The sequence below is a fragment of the Hylobates moloch genome, unplaced genomic scaffold (genome assembly GCF_009828535.3).
Source record: "Hylobates moloch isolate HMO894 unplaced genomic scaffold, HMol_V3 SCAFFOLD_5, whole genome shotgun sequence".
In the NCBI taxonomy this organism is placed as follows: Eukaryota; Metazoa; Chordata; class Mammalia; order Primates; family Hylobatidae; genus Hylobates; species Hylobates moloch.
The window spans coordinates 92564949-92583766 of NW_026652280.1; the positions used below are offsets into that span (position 1 = coordinate 92564949).

Here is an 18818-nt window from a genome sequence, read left to right on the forward strand (position 1 = left end):
AGGTCCCAGAGAAACCTGGGCTTCCTGATTCTTCCCAGTCCTCTCCTCCCATGGCCCAGTGGTGCCTTCTGAAGCCGCTAAGCCCTGTGGCAGGGGTGACCCCCTCTCAGTCATTCAGACTGTAGAGACACAGTTCAACTCTGCCCCTTCTCCAGTACCCCTACTGCAGTCTGAACCGAACCCTGCCCCTGCCCCCTGTCTCTGACAACCCCACACAGCTGGGAGCCCGAGGACCAGGGCTGTGCTCCTTAACCCCATTGCAGTGACCCCAGGCTTGGCTCAGGGTTCCAAAAACCATGTCAGGCACTACAGGGGCCCCAGAGACAAACAGAAGTGGGTGCTGATTGTCTGTTGGGGTGGAGATGCCAGACCTGCCTAAGAGAAGTGGAGAAAGTGCTCTGGGTTCCAGGAGGGGCACCCCCTGGAAGGCCTCAGGGAGGAGGTATCCTCTCTGCAAAGGCCTAGAGGCAAGAATGCTCCAGTGGAGGCCTTGGCTAGAGAGTCAGGACAAGGAAGGGGAGGGAGAGCTGTGATGATGGCACTAGTAACGATGATTGAGTGTCTATTATGTGCCAGACACTGGATTCAGAACTTCACAGGCCTCTCATGCAATCCTACGTACAAACCTATGTTGGTGCCATAAGTAGCCCCTTTTATAGATAAGGGAACTAAGGCACCAAGAAGTGAAATCTTTTGGCCAGAGTCACACAGCTGTAAGTGGTGAGGCAGAAGTCAAACCCCCTCCACCACCTAGTCCAGAGCCCACCCCCTCGACCCCTCTTTGCAAGAGGCAGCACTTCCAGGCCGTCTCCATTTCCTTCTCAACATGGTGGTGACTCTGAAGAGGGCTGTGGCTCCCAAACTAGGATTTTACCTGGCTAAGAAGGACATGGGTGCCCCAGTACACTGTGAGATTACAGAAGGCAAAGACAATATGAAACAACACAAATCATTCACCCCACACCCTTAACCCTAGCTCCCTGAAGTCTCCTCAGTCATATTCTGAAGTGTACACAGAGTGTCACAGCATCTTGTTGCTATCAAACACTTAGACATCACCTGCTGGGGGGATAACAAATTCAAGCACACATGCTGCTTTCCACCCTGCCTGTTCCCATGGCAGACATCACCAATCAATCCCAGCATTCTTTCCCTCCAAACCCATAGGCAGCCTTGAGAGATTTATCATTAAGCCTTTAACAGGAGGTCCACACTGACATTTAAGAGGAAACCTGTTCAACAACCCTGATCTAAACCAACTCCCTGATTTCACAGTTGGCAAAGATAAAGGGAGCAATTTCTGGCAAGCCACAGAGCAGATTAATGAAAGAGCAGCCTATTTCCTGAATGAACCCGTGCCCCAGTGCTCTTGGTGGCACACCAGTTCCGTGCCCTGAGCAACAGCACAAGGGTTCCCAGGGGGGTTGGGCCTCAGGGATTGAGGCAGCTGATGGGAACAGCCTTCTATGCCAGAACCCAGGGAGCAAATCACCTGCCTCCCAGAGGCTGAGGCCCCCTTGGCCTCATCTCCCTTCATCCAGCAGCATGACTGTGAAGGCTGGATGGTCAGAAAATCAATGCTGGAAAAGTCTGCTTAAGCTAGCCTGTTGATATCAGGTTTATCAGCCTTAGCTGCAATTGATTAGGCTCTGGGCAAACTCCAGAAGTGGCCCCCAGGGCTGGGAATGATCTCCGTGCATCGGTGAGATCTCTGGGTGAGGGGTGCACGTGGCTGGAGGTGGAGCCTCAAGGCTGTAGGAGACCAGGAGCCACGCCCTGGCTTCCCTCCCCAGCATCACTCCTCAGCCAATCCCATAGGTGGGGGCTGGGCCCCTTCATAGGGATCCTGCCCAGAAGGAGGAGAAGGGGAGTTTGTCCACCCCCAGCCCGGCCCTCTCTCCCCTAAGCCACAGGCTTGGATACCCACTCTCTCCTGAACAGCCCTTCACAGATGCCTCTGCCCCCTGCCCACTCTCTGGGTGACAATGTCATGGTTTGAGTTCAGCCCCACTCATCACGTGTGTGTGCTGAAACCAGGAGAGGGGGAGCCCCGGACAGGCATTTCCTCTCAGATTCCCAGGGTTGCCTGCTCAGTGGAGGGAAACCAAGCCAGCAGGGCTCCCTGGTGTGGGCTGCATTTGCTCCTAGAAGGGGCACCTTTACCTACTCAAAGGTGCTCGCCAAGCCTGGCACCAGTGGGTTGTGCCCCTCCAGAGGGGTGCATTTTCCTGATTCACCTAAAAGCTCCCTATAGACCAGGGAGGGCCCTGGAAACCACATGGTCGCTTCCAGCCTCAGGTGTAGCCTGGCCCAAATGTTGTACATGTTCTGCAATGAAGACTATCCAGTGCCTACTATGTGCCAGGCACAGGAGTTTTCAGGATGAGTCAATAAGATAATAAACATAAAGTCCTGGCCCCAGTGCCTTGCATGCAGCAAGATCTTGGCATGTGCAAGCTTCCTTAAGGAGCCTGCAGCTTTGCTCCAAAGCACACACTGGCAGACCTTGGCCAGACACCTGGCACAGGGGCTGGGGAGGGAAAGGCTGCCCAACCCCCGTTTTCCCTTTGCAGATGAGCATTCTCCAAATCCATGTTTACCCAATCCTCCTTAATGCTGCCTTCCAAACTGTCAGCTGGTGCTAAAAAGCACACATTAGGATGAATTAGAACATGCTAGGCTACAAGGGCGGATGTCATCCCAGAACTCAAAGAGCACGTTGAGGGCTCAGCTGCTCAGCCACATCTTTAGGTCCCACCAGCATCTCTCCCCAGGCATGGACCTCCCCAATTTACCCTGTGAAGGCTGCATGGAGAAGATGCAGGTCTTAGGAACAGCCAACATCACCAGAGGTGCCACTTAGTGAGTACCCAGTGGGCTCCCAACACCGTGCTGAGCTCCCAGTGGGAGAACCAGAACCGTCTGCCTGTTCTCTGTTGTATTCCAGCATCAGGCACTTAGTAGATGCTCAGTAAATGAGTGATAAATGAATGAATATGAGAAGAATAGCCAGTGTGTACTGAGCATTAAACCACACTCACGTATTCCTCACAAGAACCCAGTGGGGGAGGCACCACAGATACCCCATTTTGCAGATAAGATGAGGTGCAAAGAGGTTGAGGATTTGCCCAAGGGAACCTGGCTAGAGAGAAGTGCTCCCACTCACCCCGCCAGGGTCCCTGGGAGTTCTCAAAAGGGGCCTCTGGGGACTCAGAAGGCTGCCATAGCCCGAATGAGAGGTTCTCAGGAGAGTCCCTTCGACATGGTGACTCAGGTTTACTCTGGCTACATTTACCAAGGGTGCCCTGCTGTGGCTGGAGCTGTGATGGGAAGCCCAAAAATTAATTCTGGGCTGGTCCTGTGTGCTCTGGTGGGGGGCTGTTGGAGGCACCGTGGAGCCCAGAAGGGCACATCTCCCAGACTTTGCGGTCAGCGAAGTCTCCCCCAGAAAGAGGCTCTGAGCTTCGTCCCAAGCTGCGCCCTGGCCCTCCCCTCCTTCTCCCCCAAGTACCTCCTGAGCTGCTGCCCACCAAGGCTGGTCTCTTTCCTCCCCAGAGGTTAAAAAGTACAAGTGTGGCCTCATCAAGCCCTGCCCAGCCAACCACTTTGCGTTTAAAATCTGCAGTGGGGCCGCCAACGTCGTGGGCCCCACTATGTGCTTTGAAGACCACATGTAAGTACCTAAGATGCAACTATGTTTATTTTATTTTATTTCATTCATTCATTAAAAAATTCAGAGGCTGCAGGGGCTGGCCTGTGAGACCAGCCCACAGCTTCCCTTTCACTCTGGGTGTGTGAGGCACAAATAACAATAATTGAAACAGCTCCCACATCCGCCAGCACCTTGCCTGGTGCTTCACAGCATCTCTCATTCATTCCCCCGACATCCTGGGAGGTGGGGCTATTACCCCTATTGTAAAGATGAGGATAGTGGGGTGCAGACAGGGTCACCTGCCCAGTGGCAGGGCCAGGATTTGACCTCAAGTCTAACAGCCAAGTTGCTGGGCTTCCCATGAAAGGAAATGCCTGCAGAGAAGTTTCAAGATCCTGACCCAGGCATCAAAGCCCAGATATAGCAGGCACCAGGGCTTCCACCCCAGTACAGGAGAAAGGCTGTGTACCCATCATCCAACCTAGACAGTAAAGGCCATGGGACAGCAAGTGCAACCTAGGAAAGAACTTAGGGACAGGTGTTTAAACCAGGATTCTGAACCTAACCACAGTTTGTTTAAGCAAAACAAGGAACTGATGGGTTCAAATATCTAAAAGACCAGGGGTGGTAGGCAGGCTTCAGGACCACCTGGATCCAGGGATTCAAACAATGTCATCAGGGCTGTCTCTCACCCCATCTTCAGCTCTACCCTCCTCTGTCTAATAGCTTTGCTTTTTTCTTTCTACTTGTAAGGAATTTCTCCATATGGTTAAAGAGAGAGACCGCCAGCTGGTTTGACATATTAGCCCAGCCTAGCACCCTAATGGGAAAAGAGCCTTCCTGTCTAAATTATCCCTGCAAAAGTCCCAAGCCTGTGTTTCATTGACTGGCCTGGGTCACATGACCAAGCCTAGCCCAGTGTATTAGTCCGTTTTCACGCTGCTGATAAAGACATACCCGAGACTGGGTAATTTATCCAGGAAAAAGAGTTAATGGACTCACAGTTCCATGTGGCAGGAGAAGCCTCATAATCATGGCAGAAGGCAAAGGAGGAGCAAGTCACATCTTACATGGATGGCAGCAGGCAGAGAAAGAGCTTGTGCAGCCTCTTTATAAAACCATCAGATCTTGTGAGATTTACTCACTATCATGAGAACAGCATGGGAAAGACCTGCCCCATGATTCAATTACCTCCCACTGGGTCCCTCCCACAACACGTGGGAATTCAAGATGAGATTTGGGTGGGGACACAGCCAAACCATATCAGCCAGTCACTGTAGCTGGGGACGTAGGATGCTCTGCTTGTCCATGCCTGGGAGAGAGAGGTCAATCCCAGGAACCACCTGGCCTGTTCGTGGAGAAAGACAATTCTCCCATCGCACATCTGGAGACAAGGGTGTGGATGCCGGGCCAGCAGGAACACAGCTGGGCCATGTGGGGACTCAGACACCCCAGGATGGCAGCAACCTTCTGGGTTCTGCCTCCTCCCAGCAGGCAGGCCTCATGGCCTGGGGGTGGGCTGGCCCCACCTCCAACACCTCAGAGGCCCAGGCAGGGACCTCGCCTCTTCTCTGAGCAGGTTGTTCTGGTCCAACATGCCTTGAGAAACTCTTCAGAGAATCCACCCCACCACTAGTTTTCAGGAGAAAACAGATGGCCCCAGTTATTCCATGTTTTTCCCAACACGTCCACATTGCTTATGCGGGCCCTCGCAGAGTTCCCCAGGTGGGAGAGCAGAGTGTTCATTACACGCTCGGGACCGACTGTCACATTTCTTCTTCATTGTCTTCAGGATCATGAGTCCTGTGAAAAACAACGTGGGCAGAGGCCTAAACATCGCCCTGGTGAATGGTGAGTTGCAGATCCCTCCCCCAGACAGTTCCCACCCTGCACCAGGGAGGGTAGGGGGTAGCGGCATATTCATTCAACCAACATTGGCTCAGCTCCTACCTCATGGCAGGAATGCCCATAGAGCTCAGGAGGGGAAGCGTGGCTGGCCTGGGGGAACAGAAGATCTCAAAGACCCGCAGAGCTGTAGAACCGCAGAGCTAGCCAGGCCCCTGCCACATGCTCCTATCTCAGGAGGACACACTTCTCCTATGGAACATGAGTGAAACATGACCCCAACCTCAAAGCCACTCTGCTTAAACCAACACAAATGAGGATGTGGGGACAACCAACGACAGTGCAGGATCACGTGCTGAGTATACACCTTCATTCATTCATTCAACAAATACAGGCAGCAGCTACTGTGGGCCAGGCTCTGTACAGGACACTGGGGGTCAGCCAAGAACTAGAAAGGCCCTGGCTTCACAGCCTCCGTAGGTATCTGTGAAGCTCACAAACAATCTCCATGTGGTGAGCCTCTCTGGAGGGGCAGGAAGCACAGCTATGGGAGCTGAGATGCAGAGCTGGGATGCAGAACAGGGGACAGACCCAGGGTGGTTCAGGGGAGGCTTCCAGGAGGAGGTGATGGCCAGCTGAGGCCTGAAGGACTGTGGGCGCTGGCCAGGAGAAAATTGGGGAAGGCTCTTTCCAGGCAGGGGCAACACAGTGCAGGGAGGAGAAGGGAAAAGGAGGGAGAGAGGTTTGCAGGGCAACATGGAGAGGCAAGGCTGGGGAGAGCAGCAAGACCAGAGGATGAGGAGCTAGCAAGCCTGCTAAGAAGTGTGATTGGAAGCCGAGAGCAGTAGGGAGCCATGAAAAGGATTTGAGCAGGGTGTGAGGGGCCAGGCCTGCATTCCAGAAACCTCCCTCCAGCTTGGAATAGGGGGACTGGAGGCAGGGAGACCACAAGGGAATCCATGGCCTTGATAACCCATCTCCTGCAGGACACACACTTAAACAGGAGGCCAGAGGGCCACCAAGCCTGAAGTAGGGACATGTTTCAGGAGAGAGTGGACTTACAGGGTCAGGTAAGGACCAGGTGGTCTAGCCCCAGCCAAGACCTCCTCTCTGCCTCTGTTCTTAGAAAACAAGGGCCATTCCCTGGCTGTAAGGGCCACTTCTGGGACAAAGGTCAGGGCAGGCATGGAGAAAGCTGTAAGGGATGCTCAGGAAGGAACCTGTCGAGCTTGTGTATGGCAGGACCACATGAGCACACTTAGGAAGGAACAGGGTAGGATGGGAGCCCCGGCCTTGCTGCTCCAAGCCCCTGCACTTCACTCCAGAGAAAGCCTTTTCTCGCTCTAAACCCTGCTGGGTCAGGGGAGAAGGTGAAGCCTGGAGCAGTGATGGGGCTGTTCCTGGACAGACGGGAGTCAGAGGACAGCCCTGGCCAACTTCCTAGGAGCCCAGGAAGGGCCAGGGCAGGGAGAGGCAGGAGACTGAGTGGAGCCATTCCTCTGCAGGTTTGAGGAGGGCCCAGGCCTGTTCCACTCCAGCCTCAGTGAAGTGGCTGCAGGGATGGTGGCTCCCTCCTGCAGGGAGGGAGTGCCCAGGCTGATCTCAGAGCGCTCTTTTGTGCACGCCAGACCCCAGAAGACTGTAGGAGCCTCAGCTTACATCAACACTCCCATCCATCTGCCCTCACCCCACAGTGAGGGCAGACAGGAAATGGCGCAGGGGGCAGCTGACCTGGCTGAAACCTGCTGACTTTCTCCCCTGAATGGGTCCCACCTGAGAAAAGCTTTTTGAATATTCTCCAATGAGATGGCCCCAGACTAGCCCTCTTTCCTTGCCTCTCACAAAGCCAAAGGGATGAAAATAACCATCAATGGCAATAAGAACTAGCATTTATTGGGCACTTACTGTGCCTTTTCATTTAACCCCTTCACTGTGCTAGGATAGAGCTATGCTCAATATCCCCATTTCCCAGGTAAGAAACTGAGGCTCAAAGAGGTTAAGCAGGCTGGGTGCAGAGGCTCATGCCTGTAATCCCAGCACTTTGAGAGGCTGAGGTGGGCGGATTGCTTGAGCTCAGGAGTTCAAGAACAGCCTGAGTAACAGTGAACCACCCCCCGAATCCGCCCCATCTCTACAAAAAGTAAAAAAACTAGCTGGGTGTGGTGGTGCACACCTGTAGTCCCAGCTAAGGCTGAGGTGGGAGGATTGCTTGAGCCTGGGAGGTCGAGGTTGCAGTCAGCCAAGCTCACACACTGCACTCCAGCCTGGGCAGCAGAGAGAGACCCTGTCAAAAAAAAAAAAAAAAAAAAAAAAAGGTTAAACAACTTGCCCAAGGTCACACAGCCTGTAAAACCACCTACATTTGAACCTGGATCAAGTTAACTCCAGGTCTTAATCATTCACCTGAACTACCTCCCTAGACTGGAAATGTCTCAGCCATGTATACGGCACCTACTGTATACATGTGTGCTTTGTGTGCCAGATGTGGGGAAGCCCAACAAATCATGTAAGGGGCTCAACGTCCTCATCTATATGACCAAGAACAACACAAGGATTGCTAAGGAGCCAGTAGTCTTTAACCTTTAGTGGGGCAGAGAGTCCTCAGGATCTTCCAGCTATGCTGGCCGCCACCCCCACCCCACCACTCTCCAATTGCAGAAACATTCACGAGCGCACGCAATCACAAAAGCAGCTCCATGGGTTCATAGACTCCTTCCAAGTGCCCCAGGTGAAGCATTCCGTTCACGCTACGTGGCTCCCGAGAATCCTGGAGGGGCTGCTAAGAGAGCCTGCTCGCGCCACCTGGACAGCCTAGGCCTCGTCCCCACTCTCCTCCGTAAGCCTCGGAGCTGCCATCTCCTCTGCAACACTTCCATCTAGCGGCGGAGAGCGCGAACTGTAACGTTCCTCCGTAAGACCCGGTTCCCTGGAGGGCTGGGCCTTCGGCCACCTCCTCCCACAAAACCCACAAACGCAATCCAGGTTACTGGACCCTGGGAAACTGAGTACCACTTAGCCCAACACAAATCCCTTTGCCTTCAAGAGGTGGAGGACTCCAGTTGTAGGTTTTCTATTTAGGTGGGAATGATGATGACAACTGTCATTTTGATTTTGATTTTGTAGCTAAAATTCGTCTTGTATGACTAATATTAATATTTTAAATGTATCTCCTTTAGTTCCCACAACCCACTGTATAGATGCAAAATTGAGGTCAAAATGCTAAGTCCTGCGTTAGAAACTGGTAGGACAGAACACAGACACAGACTGAGTAGACTCAGTTCGATTCCAGAGATGTCCTCAGCCATTACGTTCTTGAACCTCTCAGACGAGCCCAGCCATTCCTGGACACCTGCTTTAGTCCTGCGTGCTCTTTATAGGACCTGATTTCATTAGATTCTTATTCTGTTTTTAGACCTTAGACTACAGATTAGCCATTTTCAGCAGAACGACAGGCAGAACAACACGTGTTACAGAGGATAATCCTTCTCCTTTTAACCCCTAGGAACCACGGGAGCTGTGCTGGGACAGAGGGCATTTGACATGTACTCTGGAGGTAGGTGCCTCTGCTGACACTGAAGTCACAGTGGAGGGTGTGGTGCAGAGGGCTGAGCCTCTTCATGTAGCAAGGGACCTGGTGGCTCGAGGTGCCTGGTGCTTCTTTTCACAGGAGGCACCCAGGAAGAGGTGCGGTGGGGGGTTGAGGGTGTCCTGCTGCTTTCAAAACTCCTTCTGGCCATCTCAGTTGGGATCTCCCAGGCTCAGATCCTGAGACAGGGATTCAAGTGCAATGCTTTATTTAAGAAGTGAGCTCAGGAAACGTCGGATGGGCAGCTGGAACCCTGTCCTGGGCCCAGGGCTTCATAAGACCCCACCCGGCCCTCCTCCATCTCCATCCCAACTCATGGGTGAGGAGTCCGCAGAGCTAGGGGTGTGCTGACCTGGAGTCTGCATCAGGGCCCACGCAGGTCTCTTACCAGGTGTGCCCCATCCCCAGGCTTCAGACACTCACCCAGGATGGAGGGTGACCAGAGGCTGGCTGTTGCTTGATGGGAGGGTAGTGTGGATGGAGCTTGGATAGGCACACTGAAGTGCCCACATGCAGTGTGCAAGGTCCCTCCTGGTACAGGATAGAGCTGAGGACAGGGGCAACAGGAGATGGGGACAGGCCAGGGGCTGAGGACCAGACATCCTGCCTGGTGTCCTACTGATGTTCAGCGTGGCCTGGGGCCAGGTTTATGGAAAAGGTCCAGTCTCCGGAGTCAGAGACTACTGGCAGCATGACCTGAAGCAAGTGGCGCCTCTTGAGCCTCAGTTTCTTCATCTATAACATAGAGGCAGCTATAGTTTCCACTCCATAAAATTGATGTGAGGATTAGATGATAACCTGAAATAATTGGTGGAAGGGTGTCCAGCCTGACTGGTGGAGGGGTCCAGGCAAGCTATGTTAGTCTTCTCCCTTCCTCCTCTTCCCCTTCCCTCCCCTCTTCCCTCATTCCATCCAGATGACCCAGAAGCAAGGAAATCATCTGTCACAATGAAAAGAAAAAAAAGTGTAAAGATGAAACTAAGCTTTAAAATGCCTTATTATAAACTTGAATGTAGCCATGGCTGATGGGGACCCAGAAACAGAAGCATTGTGAGCAAGTAGCCCTTCCCTTCAGGAAACAAAAGGGGATGATGGCTTCTTAAAGTGAGGTGATCATTAGCAGAAGGCATGCTTTATTTTTTCCAAATACCCACCGTCCATCCAGACAAGCACCAGGCCATAATATCTGCTAACAACACAAATTAATGGTGCTTTAAGAGCTTCCTGCTTTTGTCATAAAAGTTCAAGGGCCATTTCTTTAGAAGAGCGACTGTGGTGGTTGACCGGAAACCTCTGTCACTGAGCTGGCTGGCAGCTGGCCTTAGCTGGGAGAATGGCTTCTTCCCCAAGGTCCTAGTGGTCCGCACTGGAATACTAATAATCAAGGCCAGCTTTGTGGGCCTATGACCGGGGGACAGGGCAGTCACATGGGGCCCATGCTTGGAAGAATCTCACACTTGGCTTGATGCTCTGCCATTGTGGTCTTGAAATACTTAATAATTTTTTATTAAAAGGCCCTGCATTTTCATTCTGCACTGGGTCCTGCAAATTATTCAGCCAATCCTGCTAATAATTTTTGGTTCCATTAGAGTACACTTACTGTATGCTCAAAGTTATTGTCACATTTGCACTTTATAAAGATGCTATGAGCAGGGCTATTACTCATCCTCATTTGACAGATATAGTCTCTGCTTCAACCACTAGTCTGCTTGTTCACAAACTTGAGCCCACTCGAGTTGCACCATTTCTAGAATAACATCTGCATTATTAGTATTTTCCTTTAAATTGGATCACTTTTTTTCTTACCTAAGTAAATATATCTTAAAAGGAAGCTATATTACTGCCTTAAGTGGAAAGCTATTATCATTTGTAATGTAGGGAAGGTGAGCATAGAAGTAATCACAATGGAGGGCCCTGGGACAGTGGCTTACGCCTGTAATCCCAGCACACTGGGAGGCCGAGATGGGCGGATCACCTGAGGTTGGGAGTTTGAGACCAGCCCGACCAACCTAGAGAAACTCCAATCCTACTAAAAACACAAAATTAGCCGGGCGTGGTGGCGCACGCCTGTAATTCCAGCTACTCGGGAGCTGAGGCAGGAGAATCGCTTGAACCTAGCAGGTGGAGGTTGCGGTGAGCAGAGATCACGCCACTGCACTCCAGCCTGGGCAACAAAAGCGAAACTCTGTGTCAAAATGATAATAATAATAATAATCATCATCATCATCATCATCATCATCACAATGGAAACAAATCAGCCTCTTCACAGTGAGCTGGATGCTGATGCCTCTCCCAGGAGCTAAGCCTAGAGCTATTCTCTGTTAAACAGAGAGCTTGGCAAGTTAGGGAGGCGTTAAAGACACATGCAGAGCCTTGCTCCTTGACACAGCAGGAGAGTTGTATTCATAGGAGACTCGAGTTCTCTCCCAGGGATCTCAGTTGTCTGAGGCCACGTGCTATACCATCTAAAGTCAGCACAGATAATCTGGCCATTCTCCAGTGCAGAATGGGGTCTGGGGTATGCAAAGGGCCCAGAGCACCTGAGAGATGATGGCACTTGGTCCCCAGAGGGGTAGGCACACAAGGGCCCTTCTACCAGTGGTGCTCACCCTCAGGTGCAAATCAGAGTCACTTGGGGAATTTCTAAATTCCAGTGTCCAGAAGCCACCCCACATCACCTGGATGAGTCCCCCTCACTCTGCTCACTCTGCCCTCCCCTAGGACAAGGGCTACAGGGAGCTCCACCCGGGATGCTCCTCCTCCTGGCTTCTGAGCTCAGCCCAGTGTCCACCGGGCCTAGCTGACTCCTGCATCATGGGGCAGTAGACAAGCATGAGAATGACCAGGGCTCATTTCCCCTAAATCACCAGCACCTTTTCCTTCCTCCCCCAGATATTACGCACCTAGTGAAATTCCTTAAAGAAATTCCGGGGGATGCACTGGTGCTGGTGGCCTCCTATGACGACCCAGGGACCAAGTAAGTAGAAAATTCTACCTGCCGGGCCACACAGTGATGCAAACTGAATACCTTCAAACCCTGCACACCCTTTCCTGCTCTTTTGCCAGCTCCATTTTCTGGCAACTTACCTCGAGGAAATTATCAGACAAGTATGCAAAGAAATGTTCTAGGAGATTCATCACAGCCTTCATTACCACAGTGAAAAACTGGAAACCCTCTCCCTGTCCAATAATAACAGCTGACTGGCTACAGAAACTATGACATACAGTGACATAGGATATGATATATACACAAATGAAGATAGACTGCATCAAAAATGATGCTGCTGAAAGTATTTAAGGATGTGGAAAATCGCTCACCCTCTAGTGCTAAGTGAGGGGAAAAAACACACTATATGGAAATATATACACTGATCACGCCAAGGGGAGGAGGGGTGAAACTGTATTTCTTAGTTACTTCTTTGTGATCTTCCATATTTTCCAAATGAATGTGTATTATATTTGTAAACAGAGCAGTACTGTTTTAACACATCTCCAGCCCCATCTGAGGCCCTTTTGGAGAGGAAGTCTTGAAGCCCTTTACCCTGTCCTTCCTGAGTGCAGTCACGTTCTCTGGGCACCCCCAGGGCAGATGTTGAATGGGGAGAAGGGTGGGAACCTCACCCCATGGGAATCCCACCACCTGATGCCCCTGCGACCCACCCCTGCATCCTGACCATCCTCTCTGGTCCTCTGCAGAATGAATGATGAAAGCAGGAAACTCTTCTCTGACTTGGGGAGTTCCTACGCAAAACAACTGGGCTTCCGGGACAGCTGGGTCTTCATAGGCACCAAAGATCTCAGGAGTAAAAGCCCCTTTGAGCAGGTGGGTTCTGGGCCACAACCCGGCCCTAGGAAGGATGGACGAGGAGCTGGGTGGTGGTAGGAAGGACAGTCACCCAGTCACCTCCCAAGGGTTTTAAAATTGAGAAGATTGTCTGCGGAGAGGCCCCTGGTTTTCATTCACTCCAAAGGCCAGGGTGGTCTGATTGGCCAGGAAGCTGCCTTGGCCATTTCGCAAAAGCTGGGTCATATATAAATACGCAGGTATACAGATAATTATCAGAAAAGGAAGAGGGAAAAGGAGAAAAGAAGGATGATGGGCAAGTGAGGCATGAAGGAACGAGAAAGAAATTGAGACATGGAGCTGTGTGACGGGGAAGGGGAGCCCGGGGAAAGGAGCAGGATGCCTGTCCCCATCCCTTCAGCCTCCCTGGCTAGGCATGGAGAATACGGGGAGGGAAGTCAGAAGGCAGGGAGGAGGCCAATGCCATCATCAGACAAGAGGTGCTGGAGCAGGCAGGTGCAGGGAACCGTGTGCTGAGCTCTAGGAAGGGCACCATGATTGGGATGGGAGGATTTTTTTCCTAAGCTAGAAAATGTGGTCTTGGTCTGTATGTGTGTGTTTCTAAGAGGATGTATTCGGGTAACTAGAAATGACCTGAACGCAGCGAAGAACGCAGGAGGCCGGTGGGCGGGGGCGGTTGGGTGTGGTTCCCGAATGTCCTGTGGGGGTGCTGCAGCAGGGCCCTAGCAAGAGGCCTGAGGCTGCATGGGCAGGTGGCGCTGTTCTGCCCCGAAGCGTGGGCTCCAGACCCAGGGGAACTGGCAAGACAGAGGAAGTGCAGGAGTACAGGAAGCCCAGCACCACCTTCACCCATCTGCAACCAGCTGGCCGGGATCCAACACACAAAAATGAACCCGGCACCCTGATGGGACTAAGCTGGTCTGTTCTTAGTCCCCACACTTGGGAAACCCGGTTTTAGACAGGTAGCATCTAGAATCTCTTTTTTAATTCCTGAGAGTCAGCCACAATGTTTCCAACGGCAGATTTTGCCATTTACGTTTTTTTCTTTCATAAACTAAACCTGAGCATTTTAGACACAATCCTAAGTGATTTTATTCTTCTTACATACTTATTACTAGTATATATATTTTTTGAGATAGGGTCTCGCTCTGTCACCCAGGCTGGAGTGCAGTGGCACAATCTCGGCTCACTGCAGCCTCAACCTCCTGGGCTCAAGCGATCCTCCTGCCTCCACCTCCTGAGTAGCTGGGACCACAGGCATGCGCCACCACACCCAGCTAATTTTTTTATGTTTTCTAGAGACAGGGTCTCCCATGTTGCCCAGGCTGGTCTTGAACTCCTGGCCTCAAGTGACCCTCCTTCCTTACCCTCCCAAAGTGCTGGGATGATAGGTGTGAGCCACTGAGCCCCATCCCTTATTATTAGTACTAATTAATATTATGTGGTGGTTCTGCCACTTACCAGTCAGTGACTATGGGCAGTGACCCTCTGTGCCTCAGCTTCCCCATCTGTAGAATGGGATGTAAACAGTGCACACTACCTAGGGCCACTGTGCAGATTAAATACATAAGGCACTGCAGAACAGCACCTGGCATACAGCAAGCGCTCAAGACGTGGTCGGAGTCTTCTTTCTATTTTTGCTATCATTATTGTTATTTGAGGTATCCTAGAGGGACACAGAGAATTTGTGGGGAGGGGCTAGATCTCTCCAACAACTAGTTACCCTTCAGGGCGTGAAAGCAGTAACTGGACTCTGATCCTATCTCTGAGACCTTGGGCAAGTTGCATCCCCTCTCTGAGCCGCAGTTTCCCCATCTGTGAAGTGGGTTAATAACATCCCTCACCCCCATTTAGGTTAGAGCACAGTGCCCATGTGGGCGTGAGTTCTAAACAGCCTCACCCACTGCCTGTATTTCTCTGTCTTCTCTCTCTCTAGTTCTTAAAGAACAGCCCAGACACAAACAAATACGAGGGGTGGCCAGAGCTGCTGGAGATGGAGGGCTGCGTGCCCCCGAAGCCATTTTAGGGTGGCTGTGGCTCTTCCTGAGCGAGGGGCCTGAAGAAGCTCCTGCCTGACTTAGGAGTCAGAGCCTGGCAGGGGCTGAGGAGGAGGAGCGGGGGGTGCCGCCTGGAAGGTGCTTCAGGTCCTGGCACGCTGTGTCACGCCTCTCCTCCTCGGAAACAGAACCCTCCCACAGTGCATCCTACCTGGAAGAGCAGCCTCAGAGGGTCCTTCTGGAACCAGCTGTCTGTGGAGAGAACGGGGTGCTTTCGTCGGGGACTGCTGACGGCCGGTCCTGAGGAAGGACCAACTGCCCAGACTTGAGCCCAATTAAATTTTATTTTTGCTGGTTTTGAATGAACTTTCTGACCACTCCAGTGGCCATGTTTCTCCCTGGGATTAAACTGCTCCAGACTCAGCATGGGCCATGGGTTCAGACAGGTCGGTGACAGCTTCAGGCTCCCCCTTAGGCAGCTGGGAGGGAGCTGTGTTTCTGGGATTTCCCGTGGGCCTGAGAGAATCCTCGGTTCCTGCATAACGTGTGGGATGGATGGGAACAGAGGGAGCTGGGGACAGGATGCAAGAACTACTGTCATCACCCTCTGTCTCAAGGACAGCTGGAGCAAGTCCAGAGCAGGAGAGGGAGAGGAGGGGCAGATCTGAACCTGGCTGGAAGGAGCCGCCAGGCTGTGCTGCAGGCTTCAGGGAAGACAGCCGGGCTGTCTCCGCCCCAGGAGCAGACCCTGAGACAAGGACTCAAGGGCAGCCAGTATATTTGGGAGGTGATTGTGGGAAACACCAATAGAGAAGTAGGGAAGTGAGATGGCGAAGGGAAGGAGTGGAAGGCAGCCAGTGAAGGGTGTGGTTTCAACCCAGCTACCCCTGTGGGGACTGGAGCTGACTCCTACCCGAAGCTCTAGGAATCGGAGTAGAACATGCACCTTGGAGATACTCCACCCGGGAGTGAGGGAGCTGGGGTATTTACACACTGACTCCCACCAGTGGTTTGTTGAAGGCTTCTGGTGTTGGGGATGATATTAATTCCTAGGTGCTTCTTGTCTGCCCTGCCTAGGGAATAGTGGCCCTCTGTGGCTTCACAGCAAGCCCCCAGCCAAAAGATGGCAATGCCAGCTGCTGGCAGGCCGCAGGAGCACACTGAAATGGGAAGGCCCAAGGAATACAGTGTCAAGACCTGCCTGAGGTTTCTGAGAAGGGCCCAGTTCCCAGGCTCTAGACTAAGTCTTGAAAGGAGGTCGTGGGGGCAGAAAGCATTGCTACTCAGCCTCCCGGAGCATGTGCTGGGGACACTACACCTCACGGAGAAGAAACCCTCTGCCCAAGCACAGATGCCCACCAGTGGGCTGAGACTCACAGCTCCCAAGTCCTGGGGCCAGGGAGCACTTCAAATGTGCCAAGATAGCCTGGGGTAGAGACAATAGTGTGTGTGAACCTTCCACCAGGGGCCACAGCAGGTGGGACATGGGCTACAATTGCAGTGATATCAAAATCAAGGTCCAGGCCAGGTGCGGTGGCTCACGCCTATAATCCCAGCACTTTGGGAGGCCGAGGTGGGCGGATCACCTGAGGCCAGGAGTTTAAGACCAGCCTGGCCAACATATAAAAGCTAGCCAGGTATAGTGGCACTGACCTGTAATCCCAGCTACTTGGGAGGCTGAGGCAGGAGAATCACTTGAACCTGGGAGGCGGGGATTGCAGTGAGCCGAGATTGCAGTGAGCCGAGATTGCAGTGAGCCGAGATTGCAGTGAACCGAGATTGCACCACTGCATTCCAGCCTGGGTGACAGAGCGAGACTCCATCTAAAAAAAAAAATTCAAAGAGCCTGGGGGGAGCCGTGCTCAGGGTTGGCTGAGGACATCGGAAGGTGCCCATCCAGACATCCTGTCAATTCCGTCACTCCCTGCCCAACCCACCCCAGCTCACCCTCAGGGATGAAAGCGGGAGCATGCTGGCAGGCCCGAATAACCACTTCCAACCACATCAGTAAACTACCTGGAAAAATATGTGCCCAGAAACCTGCTCTGGGAATGAAGGTGGCAGGAAATTTTCATGATGACCATAAACACCTTTGAGAGCTTGGAAATTTCACTTTACAACAAGCAGGAGTACCTTGTAAAATTTTTAAAGAACATATAAAGACCTCTAAAGTGAGCTCATGAGCAGGGACAGGGCTAGGCAGAGGGCTCTCGGCAGTGGCCACTATTTTAAGACATGGGGTAGCTGCCTCGTTGAAGAGAAGACACATGGACTTTTCCAGAAACTGCACTGCACAACACTTCAAAGAAGACTGAGAACATGTCAACTGGCTCAGTCAGAGAATGCAGGGAAGAGTCCCAGGTGCCCGTTCCCAGATTTTGTTGCTAATGGTCAGTCTGAACTCTTCTTTGGGGAATTGCCCTTGGGCTACTCATACATTCTTTGAGCACAAGTGCAAAGAAGACAGACCAGGAAGCTCGGGGAGTATACACCACCCCAGGATGGTCCTTAGCTAATGACTGGCGGGTGTGGGAACGTGAAAGGCCAGCTCCTTATCTTGGGGCATGACGACCACGAGGTGCAATTTACACTCCAGGATTCCCAGAGGGATCAGGCGGGATCTGGGACTTTGCCTGAAAGTGTCCCTTTGCTTACCTCCTTCCCCTTTCCCATCCTGCTCCTCCACTCACTTACCAGTGTCCCCAGGGGCCAGTCCTTAACAAATCACCTACATGACAATCCCTATCCCAAAGTGGGATCCTGGGGGACTCATCCTAAGAGAGGCGGTGGGCATGGCCAACTGGATGGGACTGAGCCCGAGCCTGGGCTGGGAGATAAGACCTCCAGGTCTGCAGGAATTGTTGTTATAAAAGGGATCAGTTCTCAAGGAGAAAGAGCTCAGAGTTGGGGAGCTGCACTTGCCACTGCCACGTGGAGCCCATGGAAGAGGCAACGTGCTGTTCCACACCAAGGAACACAAGGCAGAGATTAGGGATCATGCCCCCCTCCAGCCTCCCACTCCTTGACAAGACGTAGGCCTCAGGGGACACATCCTCAGATGCCCAGAATAAGTCAGAAGATAAGCCCAAGTGGCCATCGCTGTACCCCCATAACCCACCAAGGAGACTGCATTCTCGAGCCAGCCACACTAGGCCCCCCTTGGGTGGGTGTCACAAAAGTGGCAAACACCTGTCAGACTCTCAACGTCATTTTCAGGACATTGTGGCCACTATAGGGACCCCCAGGTCAGCTCGAGCTGTAGAGAGTTGGGTCTTTATCGCCAAGATTTTCATCACTCAGCAAACCTGATATGCATCAAGAGTCTGGTAGGCTTGGGGATGCTGCAGTGAAGAAAACCCAGCACCGTTCCCACTCAGTCTAGCAGGGGATACAAATCCAGAGGCGACATGGCTTGGTAAGGGGAAAGACTGCAGGATCCCTGCCCCAGCCTTGGGGGATCCAGGAAGGCATCCTGGAGGAAGCAGCACCCATGCTGAGCCCTCAGGAGTGTGTAGGAGCGCACCAGGCAAAGAAGGGAGGGAAGAACATGTCAGGCCAGGGAACAGCACGAACAAGGCCTGGAAGGGGCAGAGGATGGGTGACAGGGCTGAGTGGGAGGTGAGAGCCTGAGAGGGCTTGTGAGCTGGGCAGAGGGCTTGGACTTTGTCCCAGGGCAGGGGACAAACTGGGAGATTTAAGCTGGGGGCAAGGTGACCAGATCTGTATATTTTGAAAATTCCTTGCTGCTGTGGGAAGGAGTGGAGGAAGGGAAGCCAGTGAGGAGGCTGCCGTATCATCCAGGAATAGAGGGTGTTGGCCCGGACCAGGGGCCTGTCCCAGGGATCATCAGAAAGTGAAATGGATAAAACTTGGGACACATTTTCTCACTGGGGTCGACAAGCCTTCAGGAATCTCTGCAAGCTAACCGTGGCC

The 18818-nt window shown here is 52.4% G+C and overlaps 1 protein-coding gene across 1 annotated transcript in view; it reads left to right on the plus strand.

Moving 5' to 3' along the window:
- FAM3D (FAM3 metabolism regulating signaling molecule D) overlaps positions 1–15247 on the plus strand; it is a 31891-nt gene extending 16644 nt beyond the window's left edge. Inside the window, exons 5-10 of the mRNA XM_032151890.2 lie at positions 3556–3673; positions 5445–5503; positions 9000–9050; positions 11976–12060; positions 12780–12906; positions 14825–15247. Coding sequence (XP_032007781.1) covers positions 3556–3673; positions 5445–5503; positions 9000–9050; positions 11976–12060; positions 12780–12906; positions 14825–14914 — 530 coding nt within the window. The 3' untranslated portion in view covers positions 14915–15247. The remainder of the gene's footprint in view (positions 1–3555; positions 3674–5444; positions 5504–8999; positions 9051–11975; positions 12061–12779; positions 12907–14824) is intronic.
- The last annotated feature ends 3571 nt before the right edge of the window (positions 15248–18818 follow it).